We start from the raw sequence: 18,260 nt of genomic DNA, 5'->3' as shown, positions 1-18,260 counted from the left end.
GTAGCCTAACTGGTCTCGCTCCTGATGAATGAGCCTGTTCTAATCACAGCTGTTAGAATAGGCTTGCTAACTTTTAATTTACACCATGTATTTTCTTTGCTCAAGAACTTCCCATGTCACTCTTGACTAAGACCTGAATTTCCTTCTAATGGCTCATTAAACCCTACGTGTTCTGGTTTTCAGGTGTTTTATGACCCTAGTTCCTACTCCTCTTCTTTTGTTCATTCCACTCACACTGGCTTCTTTGCTGTTTCTTAGACACTAGGTTTGCTCCTGCTGTAGGGCCTTTTATGCATACTGGTTTCCTCCCTGCCCATAACACACAGTATTTTAAAGTAACTTTACTCAAATCTGAGGCTAATTTTTCAAATTTAAATGAATAGTCAGAATACTCCTCCAGGTGGGATCTTTAAAGCGTTAGTAGTAATTTATGTGTCATATTTTGACATGTTTCACTGATATAACAGTAAATATCCCTACTTGATGAATGCTGTATTGAATATTTTTAGAGATATTATGTAGACATTTTTAAATGAAATAAGAATGTGTGAAAGTACTCACCTCTGAGATTCTACATATGCAAGCAATGATCTTGGCTTTGCAGGCATTAATTACTGTGCAGCTTCCCATTTGTGAAATGAGGTAACTTTCTCAAGGGTTTTCTGAAACAAAATAAAAACACAAGGAATTGGAACTTCACAGTTGGAATAGTGGTAATCTTTAAATCTTTAAGAGGAGTTGACCTTGGTAGTTTGTGGTCATAGATGGTCATAGAAATAGCCTCAGTGAAAGTTTCTTCCTTGTGCCTGAATCATGTACTTTCTTTTTTTAATTAAAAAATTTTTCTTAAAGATTTATTTACCTATTATTATTATTTATTTACTTTTATTATTATTTATTACTTATTATTACTTCTATCCACTGGTTCACTACCCAAATGGCCATAATGGCTGGAGCTGGGCCAATCTAAAGCCAAGAGCCAGGAGCCTTTTTCTGGTCTCCCATGCGGGTGCAGGGGCCCAAGGATTTGGGCCATCTTTTACTGCTTTCCCAGGCCATAGCAGAGAGCTGGATCAGAAGAGGAGCAGCTAGGACTAGAACCAGTGCTCACATGGGATGCCAACACTGCAGGCAGCGGCTTTACCAGAGTGTCGGCCCCAGATCATGTACTTTCTATAGTAGTTCCCACCTGGTCTGCTATCTGCAAGGGGTACTTTCCAAGACCCCCAGAGGATACCTGGAAGTTGAATAGTACTGAACCCTATACATACTATCTTTTTTCCTAAACCTATGTACCTGTGAAAAGTTTAAGTTATAAATCAGCACAGTAGGAGATTAACAACAGTTACTTAAGCTAGATTTCAGCAACTTAAGCAGATGATTTTTTTCCCTTAAGTTGAGGACTTTCACCTTTTCATTTAAAGGGGGCACTTCATAGCTTCTGTTTGTTGTACTCAAATTGCCAGTATCACTATTCTCAGGCTTTGAGGCCATCATTAATAAGGTAGTTATTTGAACACAGGCACTTAGATACCATGACAGTGACAGTCAACCTGATAACCAAGGTGGCCGCTAAGATTCATAGGAGAGTAGTGTATATAGTAGATGTGCTCACTAAAGGAATGGCCTGTCCTGGCCAACACAGAGCTGGATGATGAGAAATTCCATCAAGCTGCTCAGAAAAGCACACATTTAAGGCTTGTGAGTTGTTTATTTCTGGAATTTTCATTTTAATATTTTTGGGTAGATGAAACTGTAGGAAGCTGAACCATGAATGAGAGCGGGGGGACTACCATACTCATTTTTCTTACTTAGGGAGGATGAATGGTTTAGTGGGAATCATTATAATACTTCCTGTAAATGTTTCTGCTTTCCAGATGATATTTCTGTAAAAGAGAAACCTGCTGAAAAAAGCAAAGAGAAGAAAGTAGTAAAGCCAGTACGAAAAGTCCAAAAGGTAACACAGTTACACAGTCCGGAGTGCAAAACAGGTGAGGTTTTCCCTGTCATGTCCGACCCAAAGTTATCTGTTACTGAAAGAGAATATACGTGGATGTAACTGTCTGTTACCAAATGCCCTCATTGTTGGGCACATACAAAATTCATCACATGTTATGTAGCATCATTTTGTGTATGGGTGTCTGTGTTTAAGTACAGTTGACATATAATGAGTGTACACATTTGAATCTGTGATTTGATAAGTTATACATACATACAACTGTAAAACCAGTTCTTCACCAGATGTTCATCAAATACTAACATGTCTGATATCCCAGATGAATTTTCTCAGTTCCCTTCCCAGACAGCTTCAACAGCTTGAGTTGGGCAAGACTGAAGCCAGGAGCCATTAGCTTCATTCACGTCTCCCATGTGGGTGTCAGGGGCCCAGACATTTGGGCCATCTTCCACTGCATTCCCAGGCACACTAGCAGGGAGCTGGATTGGAAATGGAGCAGCTGGGGCATGAACCAGCGCCACATGGGATGATGGTGTCATATGTGGAGGCTTTACATACTTCACCACAATGCCGGCCCCCAGAAGAGCTTCCTTATTATTTTTAGTAGAAATTAACCATATTAAAGTAATGATTTTTATGTAGTAGATTTTTATGTACAAGGGATTATTTAAGATTGTCACTAAAGGGGCCGGCGCTGTGGCTCACTTGGTTAATCCTCCGCCTGCAGCGCCGGCATCCCATGTGGGCTCCAGGTTCTAGTCCTGGCTGCTCCTCTTCCAGTCCAGCTCTCTGCTGTGGCCTGGGAAGGCAGTGGAGGATGGCCCAAGTGCTTGGGCTCTGTACCCACAGAGGAGACCAGGAAAAAGCAGCTGGCTCCTGGCTTTGGATTGGCGCAGCACTGGCCCTGGCGGCCGTTTTGGGGGGTGAGCCAATGGAAGGAAGACCTTTCTCTCTGTCTTTCTCTCTGTCTATTCTACCTGTCAAAAAAAAAAAAAAAAGATTGTCACTAAAGCCCCTTCCTTGGGTCTCATGAGAGAATAAATATTCCAGATCAGAGCTAAGTCACTCCATGCCAGTATTGGTCAGGCTGGGCTCTGAATAGATAGAAATTTAATAAAAGAGGATTCTCTAGCTCCGTAGTGATTAGCATTTTGTTTTAAAGATTTGTTTTTTATTTGAAAGAGTTACAGAGAGAGGTGAGACAGAGAGCTCTTCCATCCGCTTGTTCAATCCCCGAGTGACCGCAGCAGCCAGGGCTGGGCCAGGCCAAAGCCAGGGCCTTTCTCCAGGTCTCCTGTGTGGGTGGCAAGGGCCCAGACACTGGGCCATCTTCTGCTGCTTTTTCCAAGGCCATTAGCGGGGAGCCAGTTTGGAATTGAAGCAGCCAATTCTTGAACCAGCACCGTTATGGGATGCCGGTGTGGCAGGCAGTGGTTACTGGGTACAGTGATTAACATTTCAGCCTAGATCTAGATTGTCTGGATTTATAACTTGTTTTATTCCTTTGATAAGTGAATTAATTTTAGTGTGCCTTGGTTTCTCTATATGTAAAAATGAGAAAACAATTATAGCTAGCTTAACCGGTTTATAATGAGAACTAAAAGTTAATATCTGAAAACACTCAAAATAGTACTTTGGCACATGATAAACAAATGTTAACTGTGACTCCATTAACAGTAGTAACGTTTCTGGCTATCCTGAAAATGGCTGTTTGGAATGTTGTGTTCACGTCAGTGAGTAACGTGGGCCAAGATAACGGAGACAGTCAAGAACTTGTAACTTTGTTTCGGAGACATTCTGAATTTATACATTCATTCATTACTCAAACAGTTTGAGCACATGCTGTATACGAGGCACCATGCTATTCTAAAGTTTAGACAACACAGTGATAATCAGGGTGCCTTTGTGGGTTATATGTATCTAATAGGTAGACATGTAGTTAGAATTAAGTGTGGTGAACTGTGAGGAGAGATCACAGTAAGTTAAGAAAATACAGAGCAAGAATGATTGGGCACTGATTTCTGAATTAGTTGTCTGTTTTTCTGGTCATAGACGCACCAATAGGATGACAAGTAACATTTTTTTGATACCCGTTAACTAGATATCATAATTGAATGATAACTGGCTGTATATAAATTAAAAAATAAAAATTTCAAGAGCATTAATTACCTGAGTGTTAATTAAATTAATATTTAAATTAAAAGCAAGCAATATTTTTCTTGTGGTACTACACAATATTGTTGGCTGGGGACATAGTCTGAAATGGAGCCCAGGGACCACTATAACTTATAAATACTGATCTTGATTATATTCATCCTATTTTATGATAGACTAATTCTCACATATGCACTGTGGCAATGACCTTGGAGAGTCATTAAATGTGCTAAAACTGTATTAATTTTTTATCTAGTAATTGTACCAATGACTGCGTGAGGCTGTTCCAGAGAATTTAGAAGCAACTACTCAGCATATTCAGAAGCCAGTATTTATAAATAACTACCTAATATATTTGTGTTTGCTTATTTTTGATTCAAAAAATTAAGTTGAAAAGAAACCTGTTCTCTCATTTTACTCAAGAACATAAAAGTTTCTTTTTAGTAGATTGAAGTATAGGTGTTGTGGCACAATTTGTTAAGCTGCTGTTTGGGCCAACCACATCCCATTTCAGAGTGCATGCTTTGAGTCCTAGCAACTCCATGCTTCTGATCCAGCTTCCCACTAATGTGCCTGGGAGACAGTGAATGATGGTCCAAGTGTTGGGTTCCTGCCACTCTTGTGGGTGATGGGATGCAGTTCCTGGCTCTTGGCTTTAACCTGGCCTAGGCTGTTGTAAGCCTTTGGGGAGTGAACCAGAGGATGGAAGATAAGTCTCTCTTTGTCTCTTTCTCTTTGTCACTCTACTTTTCAAATAAATAGTAAATCTTTTTTTTTTTTTTTAAGATTTATTTATTTATTGAAAGGCAGGGTGACAGAGAGGCAGAGGCAGAGAGAGAGAGAGAGAGAGAGAGAGAGAGAGAGAGGTCTTCCATCTGCTGGTTCACTCCCCAGAAGGCTGCAACAGCCAGAGCTGCGCCAATCCTAAGCCAGGCGCTTCCAGGTCTCCCACGTGGGTGCGGTAGCCCAGGGACTTTGGCCATCTTCTGTTGCTTTCCCAGGCCATAGCAGAGAGCTGGATTGGAAGTGGAGCAGCCAGGACTTGAACCGGCAGCCATATGGGATGTCAGCCCTGCAGGTGGCAGCTTCACCTGCTACACCACAGCACCGGCCCTAGTAAATCTTTTTTTAAAAAACAGATTGAAGAATAGGCTTAAAACTCTTCAAATATACCTAAAAAATATTTCTAAAGTAAACAACACACCTATATAGTTCATCTTTTTTTTTTTTTTTCTTCAAGATTTCTTTATTTTAAAGTCAGAATTAGAGAGAGAGGGAGAGACAGAGAGAGAGATCTTGCATCCTCTGGTTCACTTCCCAAATGGTCACAATGGCCAGGGCTGGGCCAGGCTTGAGCCAGGAGCCTGGAGCCCGTAGCTTCTTCCGGGTGTCCCACGTGGGTGCAGGATAGCGCTTGGCCATCCTCCACTGCTTTCCCAGGCCCATTAGCAGGGAGCTGGATGGGAAGCCGAGCAACCAGGACTCTAACCTGCTTAATCCACTGCGCCACAGCACTGGCCCCTATAATTCATCTTTTTGTACTTGATGTTTTCAAACTGTACTTTTGAATTTAAGTGCATATTAAAGAATCTCTGAATAGAATGGCTTTTGTTATAGTAAAATAGTATCACAGACGGCTGGAAATGATAAAAAAGATAAAGCCACTACTCTGAAATAATTAAGTACTAGTATTACTTTGTATATTTCTTTGTAGGAGTTTAAAAATCTTATTAGTATGGGATTGTAATAATTGCATACATAATTTTTTTGTGTATTTAAAATGTTATTGTTTTCCCTTGGCACCTTTTCCTGAGAATATTTCTGTTGTTTCTGATGGCAGCTGTCATTTGTGATGGCCACACTACTATATTCCCTCTAGTGAGACAGAAGGAGTTGTATGCACCATTCAATATGGAGGTTATTCTGGGATAAAAAGTGCTAATAGTCAACATTTCATTCCTTTTTTCTTTCTTTTATATAATTTCTATTGTATAAATTTCTGTTACTTGGATTATTTGATCAAGGGGAATGAGCACTGGGATCCCTGACATATAATATGTTTTGTTTTTTAAAAAAACTACCCAACTTCACTTCGCCAAACAGTGTATTAGTAAAGAGACAAAAGGAAGCCCCGCTGCCGCTGCTCGGCCCCAGCCCGTGCGTGCTGCTGGCCTGGCCATGGTGGCCTAGAACTTTGACCGTGTTGGCCATCGCCTTCAGAGTTCTTGCTCAGGAGAGAATCCAGCAGGGAATCCCCGCAGCACGCTGAACCTCGTGGAAGGGGTGTGCCTTTCCCAGGAAGTAGGGGACTCTGGGACGGAGAGCTGTTCTAGCTGCAGATGCATTTCAAAGATCACAATTCTAGCCCACATCCTAGAAGGAGACAGCGCTGGAAGTCTGCCAGCATGACTAAGCACAGCAACCGCTGGCTAAGCAAGTCTCCAAGTCCCAGCTTAAGAGTCTTCACTCGACTTGGTGCCAAAACAGCGGAACAGGAGCAGAGGGTTGGCACACAGGCCAAGAAGTCTGCGCCCTCATTGGCAGCAGCCTGTGGCCTGGTAATAAAGAAGGGATTGGTTTGGCAAGAACTTGTTTACAGCACATTGGCAAATCTGAGGTTGCCTGTCTACAGTACTAGTTGCCTAGGGGAGGATTTGTTGGGGATACCCAGTGCTCCGGTCTCTTCCTTCAGTCTTGATTGTTATGTAAAACTCGCTTTATTTTAATGTTGATGTAAGTATTTCAACCTCTGTAAATGAGGAATTTATATTTGGTGAGGCCCACAGTGCTAGTCCCCTTGCTCCCGGATGTAGGCCTTCTTCACCACCCACAGGGTCCTAGCCACCAGCCTGCGGGATCTCAGGACCCCGGGCTGTGTGCACATCTCCACGGTACCACCTCCCTTGTATTCATAGGATACTTTGTATTGTGTTTGGATAAATAAACTGTTTATATAAAAAAACGGATAAGTAGCATGACATTGTAATTTGTTGAATTATAATTTTGCCAATACTGGCTATTAATGAAAAATTTTTTAATTAGTTTGAAGTGCTATTATTTTCATTGGTATTCAGTTTCTTATATTTGCGTTTAAACATTTGTAAATATTTCATGTTTGTTTTTTACATCTTAGAAAATTTTCATGTTTGTTTCTATTTTATAAAAAGTTTTCCACATCATTTTTTTAAGTGACTGTCTATGTTGTGATGGTGATCTAGTCTATGGCCATACCTCCCTGAACACGCAGATCTTCTCCAAGGTGTAATTTTCTTGTAGTCTGAAATTTGTAGATGAAAATTTTTTTCTCCTAGCAAACAGATGTGTTTATTACATTTATGAACTTTTATTTGAGGGCAATTTAAAGTATTGATGATAATTGCTTTTGTGATGTCATTGTTTTATACATAGTAATAATATAGTCTAAACATATGGCTCTAGCTGTAAAATACAACGTGAAAGTCCCTGTAGTCCCCTTCCAAGGTGATCAGTGTTAGTTTTCTCAAAAGTTTTTTTCTTTGCTTAACTTAAGTCATTCATTCATTTGGCAAACACACTTCTTCATATCCTGCATGTTGTGCTAGTCATTGCTAAGCCACTTACTATAACTGAGGCGTTTTTGTTCTGTGCTAAATAACATTTTTAATTCAGGGCCTTAGTACCGAGGTTTCAGGAATCATTATCATTTGGTACTTCAGAACATTTTATACTTACTTGAGATGTGTGGATAAGTCAAGGTACAAGCAAATTGTTAACTGATTTTAGTGACTTTGGGTTAAAAATACAATTATATTCTACTCTAGTAGAAGAAGATAAAATTAATTATAAAACCTGGACTTAAAGTTTTAGTTTTAAATTCAGTGCAATATATATATATATATATATATGTATGTATGTATGTATTTTAGGTAGTAGTCGTTTGATAAGTACATCTTCTTGGCGAGATGGACAAAAATTAGTAAAGAAGATTTTGGGACCTGCACCCAGAATGGAACAGAGAGAGCGAAGAACAGCATCAAGTGACAGAAGTGGAAGGGAAAGAAGTACTAAACCTGGTGAGTGGTTGTAACTAGAATTTTTAAGGAAAACAATGGGAGCTTGCTTGTGGGTGCATGGAGAAGAAAACACCATTGAGAATGCTGTGGGACTTGGATTTACAGTTGTGAATGTGGCTCACAGAAGAAGGTTCTGCTGGACTTGTCTGTAGACAGCCTCTGCACGCGGATGTTGTGCCCATCTTTCCCACGAAGTCTGTTTTATATTGTATTAATTACATGTGTGACGTCAAGGCGTTATTTCAGCCGATCCTGTTAGGCTCGTAGAGGGCTCTTCAGAGAAGTGAGTCCAGTCTGTCTCAGCTGAACGAACGCAAACACAGGCAAACATTCATAAGGCTGGACTTTTTCACATGACAGATTAGGAAGCAGGCTCTGAGGGAGAAGTATTTTTCTCAAGGGTATAGAGTCGGAGGGTGGCAGAATTTAGGGCAGGGTTAAGAATTAGATTTGACCCTCAAACCCATTGCTTTTCTCTTTTTGAAATATTTTACATGCTGCTTAAAATAACTAGTTACTTTTTTCATCCATGCTAATTTTGGGAAATGACTATAAATACCTACAGGCCAGCTTTCTTTCTTTGCAGCAAAATTTACCTTGATTAATTTGAGCTTTGGCAGTGGATTCAGTGAGAAATGCAGTTGCAACTTGTGATTTAGTATATGGAAATCAATCTACACTTTGTATTTGCTCCTCTCCATTTTTTTTTTTTAGATTTATTTATTTGAAAGAGTTACAGAGAGAGAGAGAGAGAAAGAGAAAGGTCTTCATCTGCTGGTTCACTCCCCAGTTGGCTGCAATGGCTGGAGCTGTGTCAGTCAGAGCCAGGAGCTTCTTTCGTGTCTCCCACATGGGTGCAGGGGCCCAAGGAATTGGGCCATCTTCTACTGCTTTCCTTGGCCATAGCAGAGAGCTGGATTGGAAGTGGAGCAGCCAGGACTTGAACTGGCACCCATACGGGATTCTGGCACTGTAGGCAATGGCTTTATCCACTACAACACAGCACCGGCCCCTTGCTCCTCTACATTTTCATCTGTCTTGCAAATAAAACTCATGTGTGTTCTCAGTCTAAAATTAAGCCATGTCAATAAGTATTTAGATGATGAAGTGATTTTTTTTTTGCATACTGTCTTCAGTTTAGTTTGTTCTGTCATTTATTAAGCAGAGCAGGGAACCTTTTTCTGCCAGGGCTCATTTGGATATTTATAACATCATTCGTGGACCATACAAAATTATCAACTTAAAAATTGGCCTGCTCTAGATTTAATGAATTTTGAGTTCTGCCTGTAGTTGCCTTGGCAGGGCCAGGCCAAGTGGCTCCATGGGCATTATGTGGCCTGTAGGCTGGATGTTCGCTACCCCCACATTAGAGAACTGTGGACGTTTAACATTTATTTAACAAATAATTACCTAATACTCATTTTGTAGCAGACGCTGCTCTAGTGTTAGGGCTCCGGAATAAGCGAGAGATAAAGAGGCATTCTGGTAGGAGAGTGTACTGCGTATGCCTCTCACTGAAGTTTGTCTTCTTTTCTAGTAGGAGAGTGTACTGCGTATGCCTCTCACTGAAGTTTGTCTTCTTTTCTAGTAGGAGAGTGTCCTGCTTATGCCTCTCACTGAAGTTTGTCTTCTTTTCTAGAAGTACGGTGGAAGTCTAAAAAACACTTGAAGTTTTGTTTTATAAATGTTGTTTACATATGAAAGCAATCATATGAAAGATCCGTTGTAACCTTTGCTCGACCAACAGGAACTAGAAATTAAACTTTCAGAAGTACTATAATAAACTCAGTCAAATCTAAATATGGTACCATGTCATGTAATTGTGAAATGAGTCAGTGTTAGAGAATTTTCAGGAAAATTAATATTGTAATGCCTTTATTTGGATTTGGCATGCATAGTCTGATCTTTGTAAGACTTTTAAAATGTTATTTTAAAAACATTCTTGGAGCTGGCATTGTGGCATAGCAGGTTAAGCTGCCGCCTGTAACACTGGCATCCCCTGTGGACACCGGCATCCCGTGTGGGCGCCGGTTTGAGCCTCAGGCACTCTGCCTCCAATCCAGCTCCCTTCCTGCTGATGCCCCTGGGAAAGCAGTGGAAGATGCTCCAAGTGCTTGGGCCCCTGCACCCATGTGGGAGACCAGGATGAAGCTCTTGGCTCCTGGCTTCGATGTGGCCTAACCCTGACTGCTGCCACGTGGGGAATGAACCAGCAGATGGAGGATCTCTGTCTTGTCTCTCTCTAACTCTGCCTTTCAAATAAATAAATAAATAAATACACCTAAAAAAAATATTCTCAAGATTCATTTCCTTGATTATAATCAAGATGCCTTTTAAGAGCTAAAAGGATTATTCATTTTTAACAGTTTTTTGAGGGATTGTGGAGGCAGGGAATTAGTAACATTAAATATGCATGTGAGAGAAATCATTAATGCTCTCATCAGCCATAAGGTCTGTCCTTTGTTCAGAAACATTAAAAGATGCATTTTTTTTAAAAATCCCAAGATAGTTTTTCAAAAGATTGAAATTTCTCTTTTACTGCTATAAAAAAGGAGCGTTTTCTTTGCTTTTATATTATTCTTTAGAAGACTGTTGGGTATTTGAATTTACGTTTATGATAAAGTGAAATTCTCTGATTTTCTTATTGGCACAATAAACGTTAGGATTGAATACAGAATTTTAATATATTACTAACAGTTAATACTTTGCAGGGAGTCATATTGGAAAAGCCGAATCTGATTCCAAGTTGGATGTTTCACATAGACATCTTCCCCGAAGCTCAGAACGTTCCAGAAGTAGGACTCGATCTGAAAATAATATAAAGAAATTAGCTCCATCTCTTCCAGATAATAAACAGGAGGAAAACACTGCCTTAAATAAGGACTTCTTACCTGTTGAGATTCGTGGCATTCTTGATGACCTACAGTTGGACTCCACGGTCCAGACGGCAAGGCAGGAGGCCGGGGAGTTACAGAACCAGAAGTCTTCAGTACAAGTTCCCAGAAGTCATAGCCCAGTAAAAAGAAAACCCGACAAAATAACAGCTAACGAAGATCCCCCTGTTATTTCCAAAAAGCGCCACTATGACACGGATGAAGTACGACAGTACATTGTTAGACAGCAGGAGGAAAGGAAGAGGAAACAAAATGAAGAGAAAAAGGCTCAAAAGGAGGCTACTGAACAGAAGAACAAACGGTTGCAGGAGCTCTATCGGAGACAGAAGGAGGCCTTCAGTAAAGCAAGAGCTGTGCCTCCTGCTGACCCAGCAGCGAGCAGGCGGCTGCAGGAAACTTACTCCAAACTGCTGCTCCAAAAGACCTTGCTTGAAGAGACATCCCATCAGCACGTCACCCAGGAAGCACAGGTAAGTGACAGGAGCGCGAAGGGGCGTGGTCGCGGTTAGGAACAGTGGATAAGCTTTGTTGTACCACCTGAAAATTACCCACCATTCCTCATATTTGGACATATGCTCAGATAATATTTAAAACAATCACGACTTTTTGTGGAATTTGTTATTAGTAAAAAGAATAATATAGATATGGTAAAAAATAACAACTGAAATAAGAGTTTCCTACACTGTTTGTTACTGGTATCTTTTCATTATTATTAGTTAGAGCCCTGTCTAGTTTTCATGGTAGTTCTGAGCAAATATTCCTAACTAGATTTTGCTGATGAAATGCTTAGTTTTGTGATCTGGGATGAAATTAGAGAATATCCTAGTTTAGTGTGTTATGTTTTCAAGAATAACAACTGAGTATTATGACATACTGTTCCCCACCCCCCCGAAACCTTTTATTTAAGGGATACAAACTTCATGCGTTTCTTTTTTTTTTTTTAAAGTGTGTTTTTTTTTTTTAAAGATTGATTGATTTATTTATTTGAAAGTCAGAGTTACACAGAGAGGTGAGGCAGACAGAGAGAGAGAGAGAGAGAGAGAGAGAGAGGTCTTCCATCCGTTGGTCTACTCCCCAATTGGCTGCAATGGTCAGAGCTATGCCTATCTGCAGCCAGGAGCCAGGAGCTTCTTCTGGGTCTCCCATGTGGGTGCAGGGGCCCAAGGGCTTGAACCATATTCCACTGCTTTCCCAGGCCATAGAAGAGAGCTGGATTGGAAGTAGAGCAGCTGGGTCTTGAACCGACGCCCATATAGGATACCAGCACTGCAGGCAGCGACTTTACCCGCTACGCCACAGCACCGGCCCCTTCATGCATTTCATAATTACAACTTTAGGAACATGATGATTTTTCCCACCACACCTGCCCTCCCACCTACTTTCCCATCCCTCTTCCTTCTCCCTCTCCTATTGCCATTCATATTTTTTTTACTAAGATCTATATTCAGTTAACTTTAAACACATATGATTAACTCTATGCTAAGTGAAGAATTCAACACATAGTATAAAAAAAATGTTCCTCAACAGCCAAGACAAGGGCTATTCAAAGTCATTGCTTCTCAAAGTGTCAATGTCACTTCTGTAGATTACCTTTTAGGTGCCATATTAGTTATCACAAGGCAGGGAGAGCATGTGGTATTTGTCTTTTTGGGACTGGCTTATGACGTGCTGTTTTAAAGACTTTATAGGCTGAAGCTTTAATAAATCCTCACAACCCTGAGAAGGGTCAGTACTGTGTTATTTCTATTAACCAAGTTTAAAAAAATTGAGGTTTGTAAAGAATATTTCTGGCCGGCGCCGTGGCTCACTAGGCTAATCCTCTGCCTGTGGCGCCGGCACCCCAGGTTCTAGTCCTGGTCGGGGCACCGGATTCTGTCCCAGTTGCTCCTCTTCCAGGCCAGCTCTCTGCTGTGGCCCGGGAGTGCAGTGGAGGATGGCCCAAGTGCGTGGGCCCTGCACCCACATGGGAGACCAGGAGGAAGCACCAGGCTTCTGGCTTCGGATTGGTGCAGTGCGCCAGCCGCAACACACCGGCCATAGCGGCCACTTGGGGCCTGAACCAATGGAAAAAGGAAGACCTTTCTCTCTGTCTCTTTCTCTCACTGTCTAACTCTGCCTGTCAAAAAATTTATATATATAAAAAAATAAAAAGTAAAGGATATTTCTTCCTATTAATTATGCGCTTAGGATTAGGTGCCCTTGTTGGGTTTAGGATGACGTTTGCTGTTAATTATAATGTTAAATGTGGTTTGGTTTTGTTTGAGGGAGACAACCCTACCTTTTAGGATCTTTGTAAAGCTGAAGTGATTTAAGATTATCTGATGTGCCACCTGAACATATCTTTGTGAGTCAGGTAAATTTGATATCCTTTTTTCCCAGGCCAGACCAGGGTATCAGCCTTCTGGAGAATCTGATAAAGAAAACAAAGTACAGGAACGCCCCCCAAGTGCATCCTCCAGCAGTGACATGTCCCTGTCGGAACCTCCACAACCTCTTGCACGGTAAAAGGGCAGAAGGAAATTGGATTTAAGATTCTTTCCAGGAAATTCACTGTATGGCCTGTGTTCAGTCACTGTTCTTGACTAACCTTCCATGTGCGCCCAAGGGCAGAGAGAGGCTTCTTTAGAAATTGGTTAATATCTTCTTTTGGATACTTCAGCGTGATGTCCAGCTATGCCTGAATTGACTGACTGTGTGCTCTCCTCTGTTTGAATTTTACCTGTCCTTTAATGTAGTTAACGTAATTACATTAATGTAATTAATGTAAAGTGATTACATTAATTGCATTCATGTAATGTTAAAGTAAAGTAATGTAGTTAATGTAATTCCTTCTGCAGTCAGAAGTGTTCTTGCCTTTCCTGAACTAAACACACAAAGTGTGTTGGATGAATTAAACACAGTGAAAATAATGCCTTAAAATATTTGTGGTTGGGGCCGGCACTGTGGTGTAGCGGGTAAAGCCGCCGCCTGCAGTGCCAGCATCCCATGTGGGTGCCGGTTCAAGTCCTGGCTGCTCCACTTCTGATCCTGTTCTCTGCTATGGCCTGGGAAAGCAGTGGAGGATGGCCCAGGTCCTTGGGCCCCTGCACCTACATGGGAGACCTGGAAGAATCTCCTGGATTCAGATTGGTGCAGCTCCAGCCGTTGCAGCCAGTTGGGGAATGAACCAGCAGATGGAAGACCTCTCCCTCCCTTCTTCTCTTACTCTCTCTGCCTCTCCTTCTCTCTCTGTGTAACTCTGACTTTCAAATAAATAAAATAAATCTTTTTAAAAAAATAAAGTATTTGTGGTAAATAACTTTTTTTTTAAGATTTATTTTTATTTATTTGAAAGACAATTACAGAGAGAGGTAGAGACAGAGAGATTGGTCTTTCATCCACTGGTTCACTCCCAGATGGCCGCAATGGCTGGATCTGTGCCGATTTGAAGCCAGGAGCCAGAAGCTTCCTCCAGGTCTCCAACGTGGGTGCAGGGACCCAAGAACCTGGGCCGTCCTTCACTGCTTTTCCAGGCCACAGCAGAGTTGGATCCGAAGAGGAGCAGCCAGAACTCGAACTGGCGCTCATATGGGATGCCAGCGCCCCCGGCCAGGGCTTTAACCCGCTGCACCACAGCACCGGCCCTGTGGTAAATAACTTTTAAAAATATATTTCTGTTTCCATAAATATTCAAAATTTCTTCATATGACATGCCAGTTTATTCATCTTGTCCTTCAAGAGCTAGGTTTGGATATATGTGTGAATATGTGAATTGATTTCAGAATCTGGACTATTTTATCCTAAATTTTCTTAAGAAAATCTTTTTTTTAACATAATGTTTGCAATAAGTAAAAAAATCTACTTGATTATGGAAATTAGGGTAATTTTGAGATTACATAGTTATGAATTATACTTTATAGTAACCTCTTTGGGAAGAGAAAGATTTTGAAACTGGGGCCGGCGCCGCGGCTCACTAGGCTAATCCTCCGCCTAGCGGCGCCGGCACACCAGGTTCTAGTCCCGGTTGGGGCACCGATCCTGTCCCGGTTGCCCCTCTTCCAGGCCAGCTCTCTGCTATGGCCCGGGAAGGCAGTGGAGGATGGCCCAAGTGCTTGGGCCCTGCACCCGCATGGGAGACCAGGCTAGGCACCTGGCTCCTGCCATCGGATCAGCGCGGTGCACCGGCCGCAGCGCGCCAGCCGCGGCGGCCATTGGAGGGTGAACCAACAGCAAAAGGAAGACCTTTCTCTCTGTCTCTCTCTCTCACTGTCCACTCTGCCTGTCCAAAAAAAAAAAAAAAAGGATTTTGAAACTGGGACTGTACAGAAAGAAATCAAGTTACTTTCCAATTTTGAATGAATACACATGGTTCCCACCCTCTCCCAAGAAGGATAATGTTGGTAACAACCTTGATTATTTCATTGATGTTAGGCGGTAATCTAAGAACTTGGTATGTGTTATCTTTTTTTTTTTTTTTTTAAGATTTATTTCATTTATTTGAGAGAGTTACAGATAGAGGAGGAGAAACAGAGAAGTGGGGGCAGGGGGAAGCTTCCATCCACTGGCTCACTCCCAACAGCTGCAGTGATGAGGGCTGTGCTAGGCTGAATCCAGGAGACAGGAGCTCCATCTGGGTTTCCCATGCGGGTGGGAGGGCCTCAGTCACTCAGGCTATCTTCTGCCTTCCCTGGTGTGTTAGTGGGGAGCTGGACCACAGAGGGAGCAGCTGGGACCGGTGCCCATACGGGATGCTGGTGTTTTAGGCAGTGGCTTTACCTGTTGCACCACGACATTGGCCCCTGCGTGTGTTACCTAACTTAATCCTTGTACTAGCCTGAGTTTGGCACTCATGTTCCTGCTTTACAGAAGAGGTAATGGAGGCTGAAGATTTGACTGTTTCAAAAGTGGAAACTAGTGGTGAAGATGGGTTTGAACTGGTGCAGTCTGACTCTAGAAGCTTGCGCTCACCCTCTCTGTATACTGCCTCCCAGTAAGGGAAACATTCATATGATTTAAGACTGTTAGCACATCTCAAAGCCTAAACTTTCAACATTTTAAAAATTTGAATAGTTTGGGGTAGATGATACTATCTTTCAAGGTGATAACTCTTTCAAATAAATCTTTTTTTTTAAAAAAAAAGGTAACACATACTGAGTACTTAGATCAGTGCCCAAATCAATGGTGGAACTATGTGTATTCAAAATGGGAAAGTAACTTGATTCCACTCTCCACATTCTCAGTTTCCGTATCACGTCCGTCCTGCTCCTCCTGTGACACGTGCCCTGCCAGACTCATTCTCAGTTTTTGTCTGCTAAGGTTTCTTCTAATTCTAAACAAGTTACCTGTTATTAAGAGGTCGTAGACCTTTTTTTTTTTTTTTCCATTTTTTATTTATTTGACAGAATTAGACAGAGAGACAGAGAGAAAGGTCTTCCTTTCGTTGGTTCACTCCCCAAATGGCCGCTACGGTTGGAGCTACGCCAATCCAAAGCCAGGAGCCAGGTGCCTCCTCCTGGTCTCCCATGCGGGTGCCGGGCCCAAGGACCTGGGCCATCCTCCACTGCCTTCCCGGGCCACAGCAGAGAGCTGGACTGGAGGGGCAACTGGGACAGAATCCAGCGCCCCAACTGGGACTAGAACCTGGGGTGCCAACGCCGCAGGCAGAGGATTTGCCTAGTGAGCCATGGCGCCGGCCCTGATCTTAGACCTTTTTACCCTACACTAGTTTGTTCTTTGTTTCTTTTCTTTCACTTGAAAGGTATAGTTACAGAGATGTGAGATAGAGATCGATCCATGGCTGCAGCTAGGCCGGACCGAAGTCAGGAGCCTTATCTGGGTCTCCAACGTGGGTGGCAGAAACCCAAGCACTTGGTCCATCTTCTGCTGTTTTCCCAGGTGCATTAACTTGGAGCTGGATTGAAAGTGGGGTAGCCAAGACTTGAAGCAGAGCCCATATGGATGCTGGTGTTGCAGGCGGCAGCTTAACCTGCTACGCCACAATGCAACCTTGTTCTTTCTCTTAATGCCAAAATTCTTCAACCTATGGTATTTAACATATGCCCTCTTACAGAAATAAGCATGTTGTTTTAAGAATATGACTTTCTTAGGCCGGCGCCGTGGCTTAACAGGCTAATCCTCTGCCTTGCGGTGCCGGCACACCGGGTTCTAGTCCCGGTTGGGGCACCGGATTCTATCCTGGTTGCCCCTCTTCCAGGCCAGCTCTCTGCTATGGCCCGGGAAGGCAGTGGAGGATGGCCCAAGTGCTTGGGCCCTGCACCCGCATGGGAGACCAGGAGAAGCACCTGGCTCCTGGCTTCGGATCAGCGCGATGCACTGGCCGCAGTGGCCATTGGAGGGTGAACCAACGGCAAAAAGGAAGACCTTTCTCTCTGTCTCTCTTTCTCTCACTATCCACTCTGCCTGTCAAAAAAAAAAAAAAAAAAAGAATGTGACTTTCTTTGTCTCTCTCTGTCTCTTTTTCCCCCTTTATATATTTATATATTTATATATATATATATATTTGATAGGCAGAGTGGACAGTGAGAGAAAGAGACAGAGAGAAAGGTCTTCCTTTTGCTGTTGGTTCACCCTCCAATGGCCGCTGTGGCTGGCGCGCTGCAGCCGGCGCACTGTGCTTATCCAATGGCAGGAGCCAGGTGCTTCTCCTGGTCTCCCATGGGGTGCAGGGCCCAAGCACTTGAGCCATCCTCCACTGTACTCCTGGCCACAGCAGAGAGCTGTCCTGGAAAAGGGGCAACTGGGACAGAATCCGGTGCCCCGACCGGGACTAGAACCTGGTGTGCCGGCGCCGCAGGCAGAGGATTAGCCTAGTGAGCCACGGCGCCGGCCTAAGATTTACTTATTTTGGCTGGTGCCGCGGCTCACTAGGCTAATCCTCTGGCACCAGCACCCCAGGTTCTAGTCCCGGCTGGGGCGCCGGTTCTGTCTCGGTTGCTCCTCTTCCAGGCCAGCTTTCTGCTGTGGCCCGGGAAGGCAGTGGAGGATGGCCCAAGTCCTTGGGCCCTGCACCTGCATGGGAGACCAGGAGAAGCACCTGGCTCCTGGCTTCTGGCTTCGGATCAGTGGGGTGCGGCCGCAGCGCGCCTGCCACAGCAGCTGTTGGGGGGTGAACCAATGGCAAAGGAAGACCTTTCTCTCTGTCTCTCTCTCTCACTGTCTAACTCTGCCTGTCAAAAAAGAAATTTAATTTATTTTATATTTTAT

At 42.9% G+C, this 18,260-nt stretch overlaps 1 protein-coding gene across 1 annotated transcript in view; it reads left to right on the top strand.

The window, feature by feature from the left end:
* The window catches only part of CEP350 (centrosomal protein 350), a 159,467-nt gene that overhangs the window by 43,802 nt on the left and 97,405 nt on the right, over positions 1-18,260 (top strand). Inside the window, exons 8-11 of the mRNA XM_062192943.1 lie at positions 1,878-1,991; positions 8,017-8,163; positions 10,875-11,527; positions 13,437-13,558. Coding sequence (XP_062048927.1) covers positions 1,878-1,991; positions 8,017-8,163; positions 10,875-11,527; positions 13,437-13,558 — 1,036 coding nt within the window. The remainder of the gene's footprint in view (positions 1-1,877; positions 1,992-8,016; positions 8,164-10,874; positions 11,528-13,436; positions 13,559-18,260) is intronic.

Source organism: Lepus europaeus, chromosome 5 (assembly GCF_033115175.1).
Source record: "Lepus europaeus isolate LE1 chromosome 5, mLepTim1.pri, whole genome shotgun sequence".
In the NCBI taxonomy this organism is placed as follows: Eukaryota; Metazoa; Chordata; class Mammalia; order Lagomorpha; family Leporidae; genus Lepus; species Lepus europaeus.
Note: the sequence above shows the minus strand (reverse complement) of the source record. Positions and strands in the feature narration are given on the sequence as shown.